Below are 12,500 nucleotides of genomic sequence, written 5' to 3' on the forward strand. Positions count from 1 at the left end.
ATATATATATAATTATATATATATATATATATATATCCCACATATAAAATTATTATATATATATTATATATATAATATAAATATATTATATATATATATATTATATATATATATTAAATAATATATATATAAATATATATATATATATTAATTTTATATATATATATATATTTTATTATACACATATATATATATATACAATAATATATATATATATATATATATAATATATATATATATATATTTTAATATAATATACAACACACATATAAAAATATATATTATATATATATATATATATATATATATATATATATATATATATTATATCTTGTGTGTTGTTTTGTGTGGTGTGTGTGTGTTATATATTTTATAATATATATTTTTAAAAAATATATATAAAATATCTTTAATATATAATATAATTATATATATATATATTATATATATAAATATATATATATATTGTGTGTGTGTGTGTTGTTGTATTTATATTATATATATATATATATTATATTATATATATATTAATAATATAATATATTAATATATAATATACACACATTAAATATATAATATATATATATATTTTATATATATAATACACACAAAAAAAAACCCCACAACATATAATATATATATAATATATATATATATATATTATATATATATATTTTTTTTTTTATATACATATATATATATAATATATATTATATATATAGATCTACATATATATAATATACTTAAAAATTATATATTATTTTATATATAAATATAATATATATATTTATATTTTATAATATATTATATTTATATTATATATATATATTTTATTATATATATTATATATATATATATATTATATATTATATATAATCTTTTTATCATATATTATAATTTTTATATATATCTATTTTAATATATAATTTATTTATATATATTTATTTTATATATATATTTATATAAAATATATATTATAAAATTATTTTATATAATTATATCTCTTTTAAAAATATATATATATAATATATATTTATTAATTATATTTATATACATATATTATTATAAATATAAAATAAAATTATTTATATATATATATATTAATATATATATATATATTATATATATATATATATATATATATATAATTATATATATATATATACTTTATAATATAATTATATACTATCTATTATTTATATATATATCTATATATATATATTATATATATAATATATATATATAAATAATACATATTATATAAAATATATATTATATTATATATCTATATATATATATATATATATATATATATATATAATATATATATATAATATATATATATATATATGTAAAGGTTTTCTTTGTGTTTTGTTATATAACTTCATTGTATGATGTATTACAGGATTTATTTTTAGAATATCTTTTCTTGCTCAGGTATTCCCTGTAGTTTTGGGTTGTCTACCGCTAAGGGAAGATTTTGCAGAGAATCCAACTGTTTTTGAGTGCTTCCTGGTGCTGTATCGCATGCAGCACCCATTATTGGCACAGAACCTGGTGCCCATCTTGAGACTTGCTGCCCTGATCTACACTACAAAGCAAGCTGATGATAGTTAGTAATTTATTATTTGGTTTATGTAATCATGAGAAAAATTTAGGCATTTTGTGATGTAAAGCACAAAAATAGTGTATATAATAACTGTGTTTTAGCCATTAGTATATATCATTAACCCCTATCATCTGAATGACTTGCCCATTGTGTCATGAGACAGTTTTGCTGGAAAGGGGAGGGTGACATGAACATGACATCATGGGTAATTTTGGCTGAGGGCTGAGGTGATGGGGACTTACCATCATCAGAATTTTGGTTAAAAGCCAGCTTGACAGGAATGAATCACCACAAGTGCACAAAGGTCTAGGGAGGATGATTAGATTTGGAAGGCATTTAGGAAGGGACTTTTGCATTTTTTCCATTGATAAACAAGTGTGGAACATTACATTCATAAGCTATGACCGGAAGGGCGCTGGCTCCAGGGAGGACACTATTTCCATGCTCAGAATTCTTTTCCTGCCCTCTTTGACTGCAATTTGTGAAACATCAGGATTCAAGGTTCAACAGTAAAATAAGAAATTCTATAGTTATTAGGCACTAATTTTATTTGTGTATTATGTGTTATTTCTAAGACCTTTTTTCATTTCTAATATTTTCTTGCTATCCCTATTGTTTATATAAAGTTCTGTTTGAATCAGCATATTTGATACATTGTTGTTTTAATTAGATATTTTGGTATTTTAAGTCTTTAGTCTAGTTTTCAGGTTAGATATAAAAAATATATATTCATAATTCATGATTATTTACAGAGACAAACCAGCTTATCCAGGAGTTTGTGGCAAGTGTCAACAGGGATTTCCCTGATCAAGTTTCTTCCCTTGCACAAAATTTGGAACCTGAACTAAAAGCAAGACTAGAGGCTGCAGCTGCTGCAGGTGCCACCCTTGTTGCATCACCCCCAACTTAAATGCTGATGAACACCTCCAACCTTTTTCTCCCTAATAATTAAAATTAATGCTATTAGATTCTAACACATCTCAGCTGTGTTAGGATTTAAGAAGAATTTAGCTATACTTACCATGTTCAGTCTAGCTTTTGTGCTTTTGTATTTGGTATTGCTTATAGAAAAGAACTGCAACCCATATCAATCATAAGAGCTTGAAGAGTTGTTTCTACTATTTGGCATCAATCTTACAAATTTGCAGTGCTTTTAATACTCCAGATATCCTAAATAATGCATGGGAGAGTGAAAAGTGACACAGTAAACTCTTCAGCATACACTGATGTTGGTCCATACAACTGAGTTTTTCTTCATCCAGAAAACTAATGTGAATGTGGAAATGGATGGTACATTGTTCTCTGTTTACCTAGAACAGAGTATGATGATATTTATCCAAATAGAATTAAACTTTTTGTTCTTTTCTTTTCTTTCTTTTTGTCATATTTGAGTTTAGATTAGGATTTTTAAGTATTATTTAAGTGTGACAGCCTACCAATTGTCCTCAAGTAACCAGATATTAGATTATGAAATAGTTTGGTGTGACACTACTTAATGTAATTTTATAATGCACATCACTTATATTTATGTATGGATCAAAATTAATAGTGTGTTGATTTTTGATGTGCACGAGAAGTATTGTGTCCATAGTTGCAGGTGTTATAAAAGAATAGTGAAATAGTAAGATGTACTTGAAAAGTGTTCTCTTTGTTGTAAAGGGGAAAGTTATGCAGCTATGAGGTTGTTGTTTTATTGTGCAATTCTAGTTTAGAACTATATGTACAACATTAATTCAGTATAGTTTTGCCTGTTGACAGAGTATTATATTTTATTTTAAACTTGAAGCTTCCATGTTGATTAAATTATCAAAGTTTAGGTAATGAGGTTAAGTTACAGGTATACTGTTCAAAAGTAGAAGCAGTATATGGGATGCAGAATAAAATATTTGTTATATATCTTAAAGACTAGTTCTTTATTTTTGGCAGTAATAAAATGTTGCAAAACATTACTTTGAAGTAATGCATATTTTGTTATTTACAGACTCCTGTGGGAGAACTTTGTCTAAGATCAAATTATTTAGAATTCAACCAGTGAGTGTTCATTCAGGAAGCTGCTTGTGTGGAGGGTAGGGCACTCAATTGGGTGCTTATAAATAGGTATATGTGATACTTGTGAAGTGCTCTATTTTTGACATTCAGAATAACTTTGTGGCCAGCATATATATTAAAAAGAGATCTGTCCCATGTTAAGCTAAGGTTTAATGTATACGTCGCTCATGTGCGTGTAGTTCGTCTTTCAGAAGTTTGAGAAAGTACACTTTCAAGATTTTTAAAATAAATGTTCTGGAAAACTCTTCTTATTTTGGAATGGATACAATTTCTACTTTTATAATATAAATGCTTAATAAGTTAACATTTAGATTACTGCTTTGCTCAGACAATTTTTGATATTATAGCAGAAAATATAGGATGATTTGTATGGTAAAAATATTGATTTAAGGAACAGATCTTTTAGAAATTAAAACCAATTTTGACAAAATTTGAATCTTGAAAGTCTATTTTCATGAAGGCCATACAGCAAGAAAAAAAATGTTGCAGCTTTAATATCTAAAGTTTGTTCTGCAGATACTACCCGACAGAGCAATTACGGTGACAGACAGAGTAATTAGTAGAGTGCTTACATCTCGACTTCCTTCCAGTAATAAAAAATTTAACAGGAGGTTCAGTTGAAATCTCAAGTCTTGTTGATATTTCAGTGGTACGCATTATGATTCTAGTCTCCTGTTTCAAGGACTTGCAATATTTGTAATTTGATGCATTTTGTAATCTATGAGATAGCAAGTTATGAGATTTGGAGTAGTATATTCTCAATGTATCTTTCCACATTTGTATGCTTTTAGTTAGAACATATACTATTTTTGTACAATGTTAAGTGCCTTGTATAAGTCTGATGCAATGACATTGTCAGCTTAACTTGGTTTCTTAAGAAGTGGGATGCTGATGAAATAAATGCCTTGCTGTTTGGTGGTATTTCATTTTTCATCAAGGGATTACAAACACAGCTTGAAGAAGTTATTTATTGTATAAAATTCTGTACAAGAATAAATGACTGGGTTGTTTCCCATGCTTTCCTTTTTCTTTTCTTTTCTTTTCTTCAGTGAAAGACCAGGGTTCTTGATGTCCTATTGGAAGTAGACATAACAGTTGTTGGTAAACTACTGAAATTTGCTCTGCAGTTCCTGGCAAATTTTCTGCTGATTCAAATATTATTAAATATGTTGGATAGCAATACCAAATATTTTAAATGAAATCAAAAACAAGTGGACATAATACTTACATATATAATGGACACAGGTCTTTGCACCTTTGTAAAAAAAACATAATGAAAGATTTATCTGGGAAGCTGTGTGTGTGTGTGCATGTGAATTTCAAAAAGGTTTCCTGAGGTCTCTTATTATTATTACAGTACAAGTTCAAAGTAATCCAGATCTAAACAGCTGGGGCCCTGAAGAAAATCGATATACTTCATGCTGCTGAATATTAATGCCATTGGAACTTGTAAACATAAAATCAAAAATTCAAACCAGTCCTTTCAAAATTACTTTTTATATCCTCAGAGCTATTAAATCCAGAAAATGTATATTCCTGTCAGTGAAGAAAATGAGAATTCTATAGGCTTAAAGCATATTCTTGCAGTGAGATGCTAAGGTGCATTCCCTAATTTTTAACTCAAATGCTTCCTATAATCAAATTCAAAGGCTTTTTTTTTTTCCCCTTCAATTTTCAACAATATTTAACCCAATGGGGCTAGGTATCTGAAATCTCTCGGTGCCATAAACTGGTAATTTCTGGCAACATCCAGATGCTAGGTGCAGGAGTCCACTAAATGTAGCAGAACTTCCTGCTCCACACGCTCTGGTACGTCGCCACATATACAGCTATACCCCGCAGACCAAGCAGTATGTTATGACGAGTGTACATATGACCCATTGGGATGGGGTTAAAAATAATTATGGAGTCCAGAATTTTCTTAACACAATGTACTTTCATATCCAAATAATAATTGATGTTATTTTCAAACAGAATATTGGCACTTACAATTTAGCCTCATGTTCACAAACACTTAAATCACTAGGCACATTTTATGCTCAAAGTTGATGAAATACAGTTACATTACTGAAAAAGCACACCTAGAGAAAAGAAATGTCTTCTGATAACTTTTTTTTTTCTAGCCATGATTTTAATATTCATCAATTTCACTTTAGGTATAAAGAGTAATTGATCTTATACTGCTTTTGTCCTTATCTGATATAGATAGAAACCAAAAATAATTTGTAGGCACCCACACAGCAGTGTAATAATAAATAGAATCATCTATATAAATTGATCACTTCTCAGTTGACTTTTGAATTATTGTATGGATACCACTAGTCTTATAACATTGTTCCTTTGTATTCTTACAACTTTGTTCCTTAGTTCTGACCCAATATTTAAGACATCAATTTGGCAAACCTTACCACTGCAGGAAGATCTATATTTACACTAAGATAAGATAAAATGAAATTTAATCTGTATTGTACATACATTCACAGATGGAAAATTGCAAACAATTAAGGAGTGAATATTGATATTTATAGCTATAGTAATATAAATCATCTCCCTCCCATATCTTGATTCTGCAAACTGCAGATACAAATCTACATAGCTCTACTAATGACGAACAGGCACATCTTGAGTTACAATTTACAAGAGAAAGGAATGCCACAATAGAAAATCAGCAATAAGAAGCAACAAGCACTGGAGCTTTTGCCATTTAAGAAGTCTACCCTAATTTCTTGCACATTCTGTAACAATACTGTAAGGATGCAAAGATCTTTCACATTTTCTGCTAACTGCTGATTTATAGAAATAAAGAACCACATTAACTTGAATTGAAAAATATTTTGTTAGATAAATTTTAATTAATAATGAAATTTTAAAAACTAGGAAAAACTTCTTTGGCAGCAACTGAAAAATGCCCAGGGCTTTGCAAATCCAGTTTATGGCAGGGGAACGCTGACAGAACAAAGAAGGATAAGGTTTAAAACTGGCCACACTGATCAAGTATAAATATACACTGTACAACTAAAACCACCAAACACTTGTAAGAAGAAAAATACAAGGAAATTATATATATATATATAAAAAAAAATGTTTAGAATGTATCAGAATGGTCCCTGCTTCCTTCTGTTAACAACCTCCTGCCTTTATCTAGAATTCATATTAAATCCAAGTCATCATGAATATCAGATATACTTAGAGGTTCCAAATCATACAGAACACATTTCTACAAGCAAACTTCAAATATATTCTTGCAAATGAAGATAATAAGCTATGATGAAAAAGGAAATGACAAACTTTGGCATTCTGTTGCCTGTGTAATAAAATATTTCTACAGATAAAAGCTTTCAGAATAAAAGTCATACCATAAGGAGAAACTAATATCAAGGTTTATCTGTTCTTAGCTAAATAACTAAGACCAACAACTCCAAGAATAATTAGTTTCCATGTCACTCGGTTGAGCTAATGCAGTGAAGCATTCACGTCTTCACAACTACATTTGTGACAAATACAGAGTAAAATGTCAGAGGTACATCACTGCTGTTACACATATATAAAAGGTAAACACAATTAAGGACTCAAGACACGTTTTCTGGTTGCCACATGCTGCTGTCTTAAGATTAATATGCTAGCTTCAATATTCCACTCAAAAATCACATCCAACATGACAAAGAAATGTAATAAAGAAAGAGAACAATTCATTCCTCATAACACATACATACACTTTCAGGAAGAAATCACGATTGTCACTCAAAGAAGCAGAACATCTGACTGGTAAACATGCCCACAACACCAACAGTAATCACTGGCCCAAATAACACATGGCACACAATTAAAGTCCATACAATTTGTGCACATTTCCAAGGAAAGAAAACTACATAGCTGGAGAAAAAGTAGGTACCATGTACCATTTTGCAATGTGGCTGGAGTCCAATTGTGCACACCAAATTCTAGCTGAATTAAACATTTAATCATGTCTTTATGTTTGCAATTCCAATTTCAGCTTATTCAGAAAATATATAAACTGGCTATTGTGTCCAAGCAGTATAATAATACTTTGGTGTGAACTTTCCACAGGGGAATGTAATCGGCAGGGACAATAGCCAGGTTTCATGCCCCTCTGGCTCATCTGAGCATGAGGCTCCAAATATATGGCTTGCTAACAACCACCCGTGTATATACAGTAGATCATCCTCTAGAAGAGGCCACAGTCCTTGAGGTTGTGTTTGATGATTACATCTGTTACAGCATCAAAAACAAACTGGAAAATTGAAAAAATATCAAGATGTAAAAAAAATATATTATAATCTTACAGCTCTAAACTTCTTTCATATTTTCTTTCATCTATTTTAATCTGTTTTTAAATCAAAACTTAATTGTATGTTGTCATCTTTTTATACAAGAAATGTTATATATGAAAGATGCATTATGATACCAATATTCCAATTCTCACCTGTATGTTGGTAGTGTCAGTTGCACACGTAAAATGAGTGTAAATTTCTTTCTGGTCCTTCCTCTTGTTAAGATTCTCAAATTTCATGCGAATATAATTTGCTGCCTCATCATAGGTGTTGCTTCCTGTTTGAACAAAAAAATTCACAAGTGTTTATATTAATAGTACTTCACAGCACTTCACTGATAACAACATTAAGGAGTAATCTTCATTAGAAAGAAGGAAAGGAAGGAAGAAAGAAAGAAAGAAAGAAAGAAAGAAAGAAAGAAAGAAAGAAAGAAAGAAAGAAAGAAAGAAAGAAAGAAAGAAAGAAAGAAAGAAAGAAAAAGAAAGAAAAAGAAAAAGAAAATCAGAAAAAAATATCTATAATATTAATAATATTAATACAAATACTACTACTACTAATAATAATAATAATAATAATAATATTACAGGCTTTATTACAGTTCTTTATCAATATCATTTCTCTACTTTTTAACCCTACATACCTAACCATTCATTTTAACCTTTTGCCGCCAGGTGGCATGTATGTACATGCCATGGCATGCCTGGACTATGTTCAGGGCGATATGTACATAGTGCCCTGGTGCACCAGTCCTGTTTTCTGGGGGCATGTATGGTCGTGCCGCACACACTATGGTGACAACATGATCCCCCAGCAGCAGGGCCCAGGCCACTATAAATACAGCCCAGGAGAGGGCTTTTGTATCGGGAAACCACCTGGCGGCATTGGGTTAACCTAACAACATTAGAAAGTAACTTTCCTGGCAGGCAGGATCATATAATTAAATGCAAAGCTTTGAAAAATATACAGCGATCAAAACATTACCTGTGTATTCTGGGAAGCAAATTGTTAGTGGAGATTTTGTAATTTTCTCTTCAAACAAGTCCTTTTTATTAAGGAAGAGAATTATTGAGGTCTCCACAAACCATTTGTTGTTACAGATGGAGTCAAAGAGCTTCATGCTTTCTATCATACGATTCATTTCTTCATCTTCAGCCAATACCAAGTCATAACCTGCAAGTCAAATTTGAAATTTAATAGTCAATTCCATCATAACATCTGATCCATCATTGAAAATATGCTAAAAGTAAAATTAAAACTGTCTCATGCAACTTCTGGATGATTATAAAAAGCAAAAACTTTAGAGAGAAAAAAAAGGCATGTTGTCAATTGCTTTTTTTTCTTTCTTTCTTTCTTAGAGTTCAGGTATAACAGCCTTATACCACTAACTTATTTATATGGACTTTCGTTTCTTTAAAATTTACTGACAAAATATCTTCTGCTTTGATTTCCAGGAATCTAATGAAAACAAATTACCTAATTACCTGATAAAGCTACCACAAAGATAATGGCTGTGACTCCTTCAAAGCAATGGATCCATTTCTTCCTTTCTGACCTCTGACCACCAACATCAAATAGCCTGAAAAGTGTTATTTAGTGCATTATTCATAAGCACAATGCTAAATATAGGTTATTGCCATTTCCTAATCAATTACATTATTTTTCAAATGACAACTAATTGGACAATTGATCCCTACTTGAAATTGAGATCCTTGAAGGAGAAATTGGTTTCAACAATTCCTGTAGTTTTCACTCTGGTGCGCAGTACATCTTGTTGAGTTGGAACATAGCCTGGGCGAGAAATACGATCTAGGGCATTGAGATAGTATGCTGCTGAATCATTCAGTTGATACTCCCTAGATCGGCTGCCAACGAGAAAGAGAAAATATCCAGATATCAATGTGAGAAATAAATATAAAACATCTTAATTTTTTATACCTATATGCTTTCAAATGAAACTGCTTTGTATAGAGGTGAAATACGTTTACAGTACATATATACATTAAATATGGCAGAGCACACATTACTTTTTATTCATGTGGTTAGCAATAGAAATTCAAGACTCAAGAGGTCAAAACAAGAAGGAAAAATCAATTTTACTTTTTTAAAAATCATGAATAAGAAAGTGGAGACCAGCATGTTGGCAATTCCCTGAGAAAGTTTGTTATGAAACTTACATTATAGATGTGTTTAACTGACACATTACATGCATGGTCATGCTTCATCATGGAATGTATCAACATTTTGTTGGCACAAGTTTACATATTCTCAATTAATGGCTTATTTGAATAAAATATTATATCAGCCAACCCTTGAACCTTCTACCATGAAGTGAACCATTTTCAGTAAATCATGAGCTTAAAAATGATACACATACACCTACTGTCTTCCTCTATCCCTGACTTTTCTCTTTAATTTATTGTTAATATAAAGTCAATATGCCTAGGTCTAGGAAAGGTTATTACTAAAACAGAAGCAATGAGTATGAAACAGAAAAAAAAAACAATACAGCAGTTAGCAAATACTGCAAGGGCTGTTGATTTATAGTAATGCATCTTATTGTGCATATTTTTGCAATGCCAACTAAAAACAGTTAATTGCATTATGCATGGGGAAAAAAGGTGTCACACACACAAACACACACACACACACACAAAATGTCACAAGATAACGGACAGCAGAAGGAGCCATGTGCTGTTTCACCCATTTATCCAATTTCATCAGAAAGAGTATTCCTAATGAATGTTTTACCCAATCAATTATAATTATACTCTTGCATTGTCATAAAATAATTTTTCTGCATTTTGTTTCTTTATTTGCAGGAACTTTTTAACACTTTTTAAATTTCAAAATGTTATGTTGACTGTGTTATACCACTTCCCGGTGGTATCCTAGCAATCAGATCTCAATTAAGTCATTTATTACAAATCCTGCCCCCCTTTTTTACTTTTCTTATCTTCAAATTTCCTTTCATCACTCATTTGTTTCTACTAGGAACCAACATAACAATGGGAAGTAGACAGCCATCTTTCTAGAAAGACAATTATCAACTTCAGCTTTGATGACAAGTGAAGCATCAAAATTTTAGATCTGACTAACCTTGTATAATGTTTATCCTCATTACTATTAGCATAATTACAACCTACATTATTTAGACTCCAAATCTGGTGAGTCAACTGTAGAATACATCCATGATATGCAAGAAAGCTCAGCTTGTAGGTCACTTAATTCACCAACAGAAAGGCTTTTTGCAAAATGCTCAGAACATTAGGCAAAAATTATCTCCATACAAAAATTAATCAAGTAAAGGTTATCTCACAATGGAAGAAAATTATAGCTCACCTGTATATTTCATACTTTACAAAATATATATCTATAAATATCTTTAATTCTAAATCTTACCATTCTCAGATGAAAATCCCAAAAGCTTCATAAAGACAAAGAGATAAAGTGTCTATCAGACAAACTTTAGAAGGAAACAGTAAGCAAGTATTAAAGGAAGGAAAAAGTGAGAAAAAAAACAGAGAAAGAGAAAATAAGTGTAGGATGAGACAGAAAAACAAACAACAAAATGAAACTAAGAGGGAGGAAGAGAGAGAAGGAGAGAAGGAGAGGAGAGAGGGGAAGGGGAAAGGGAAAGGGAAAGGGAGAGGGAGGGAGGGAGGGAGAGAGAGGAAAAGAGAGAGAAGAGAGGGGGAGAGAGAGAAAAGAGAGAGAGAGAGAGAGAGAGAAGAGAGAGAGAAAAGAGAGGAGGGGAGAGACGAGGGGAGAAGGGGGAGAGAGAGAGAGAAGAGAGAGAGAGAGAGAGAGAAGAGAGAGAGAGAGAGAGAGAGAGGAGAGAGAGAGAGAGGAGGAGAGAGAAGAGAGAGAAGAGTAAACAGAGAGAGAGAGAGAGTAAACAGAGAGAGAGAGAGTAAACAGAGAGAGAGAGAAAGTAAACAGAGAGAGAGAGAGAGAGAGAGAGAGAGAGGGGAAAAAGGGGAGAGAGAAAGAGAGAGAGAGAGAAGAGGGAGAACGAGAGAGGAGAGATGAGAGAGAGGAAACAGAGAGGGGAGAGGAGAAGAGAGAGAGGAGAGAGAGAGAGAGAGAGAGAGAGAGAGAGAGGAGGAGAGAGAGAGGAAAAGAGGAGAGAGAGAGGAGAGAAGAGAGAGAGAGAGAGAGAGGAAAAGAAGAGAGAGAAAGAGAGAGAGAAGAGAAGACGAGAGAAGGAACAGAGGAGAGAGACAAAAAGAGAGAGAAAAACCCGAGAGAGGAGAGAAAAAGAGAGACGAGAGAGAGAGAGAAGGGGAGAGGGGAGAGAGAGAGAGAGAAGGGGAAAAGAGAGAGAGAGAGGAGAGAGAACAGAGAAGAAAGGGGAGAGTGAGAGAGGGGAGAGAGAGAGGAGAGAGGGGAGAGAGAGAGGAGAGAGAGGAGAGAAAATTAAACAGAGAGAGAGAGATAAAAAGATGTAGAGAGAGGAGAGAGAGAGAGAGAGAGAGAGAGAGAGAGAGGGAACAGAGAGAGAGAGAGAGAGAGTAAACAGAGAGAGAGAGAGAGAGTAAACAGAGAGAGAG

General features: G+C 31.4%; 2 protein-coding genes across 5 annotated transcripts in view; one reads left to right on the forward strand and one right to left on the reverse strand.

Moving 5' to 3' along the window:
• LOC119574299 (importin-4-like) overlaps window positions 1–4,572 on the forward strand; it is a gene marked incomplete in the record, with an annotated part of 55,663 nt that extends 51,091 nt beyond the window's left edge. The window contains 2 exon segments of the mRNA XM_037921496.1: window positions 1,438–1,612; window positions 2,362–4,572. Of these exon segments, the coding sequence (XP_037777424.1) occupies window positions 1,438–1,612; window positions 2,362–2,519 (333 nt within the window).
• A 40-nt stretch (window positions 4,573–4,612) lies between these two features.
• Window positions 4,613–12,500, reverse strand: part of LOC119574300 (guanine nucleotide-binding protein G(i) subunit alpha) — a 42,734-nt gene continuing 34,846 nt past the window's right edge. For 3 of the 4 annotated variants that reach the window (XM_037921500.1, XM_037921498.1, XM_037921499.1), the window contains exons 5-9: window positions 9,645–9,812; window positions 9,432–9,526; window positions 8,932–9,120; window positions 8,103–8,227; window positions 4,693–7,910 (exon numbers count right to left, since the gene is read on the reverse strand). In XM_037921500.1, the coding sequence (XP_037777428.1) occupies window positions 7,845–7,910; window positions 8,103–8,227; window positions 8,932–9,120; window positions 9,432–9,526; window positions 9,645–9,812 (643 nt within the window). In that variant the 3' untranslated portion in view covers window positions 4,693–7,844. Of the gene's footprint in view, window positions 7,911–8,102; window positions 8,228–8,931; window positions 9,121–9,431; window positions 9,527–9,644; window positions 9,813–12,500 lie in introns of all 4 variants that reach the window. The other variant, XM_037921497.1, reaches the window with a different exon arrangement.

This window comes from Penaeus monodon, chromosome 6 (assembly GCF_015228065.2).
Source record: "Penaeus monodon isolate SGIC_2016 chromosome 6, NSTDA_Pmon_1, whole genome shotgun sequence".
Lineage (NCBI taxonomy): Eukaryota > Metazoa > Arthropoda > Malacostraca > Decapoda > Penaeidae > Penaeus > Penaeus monodon.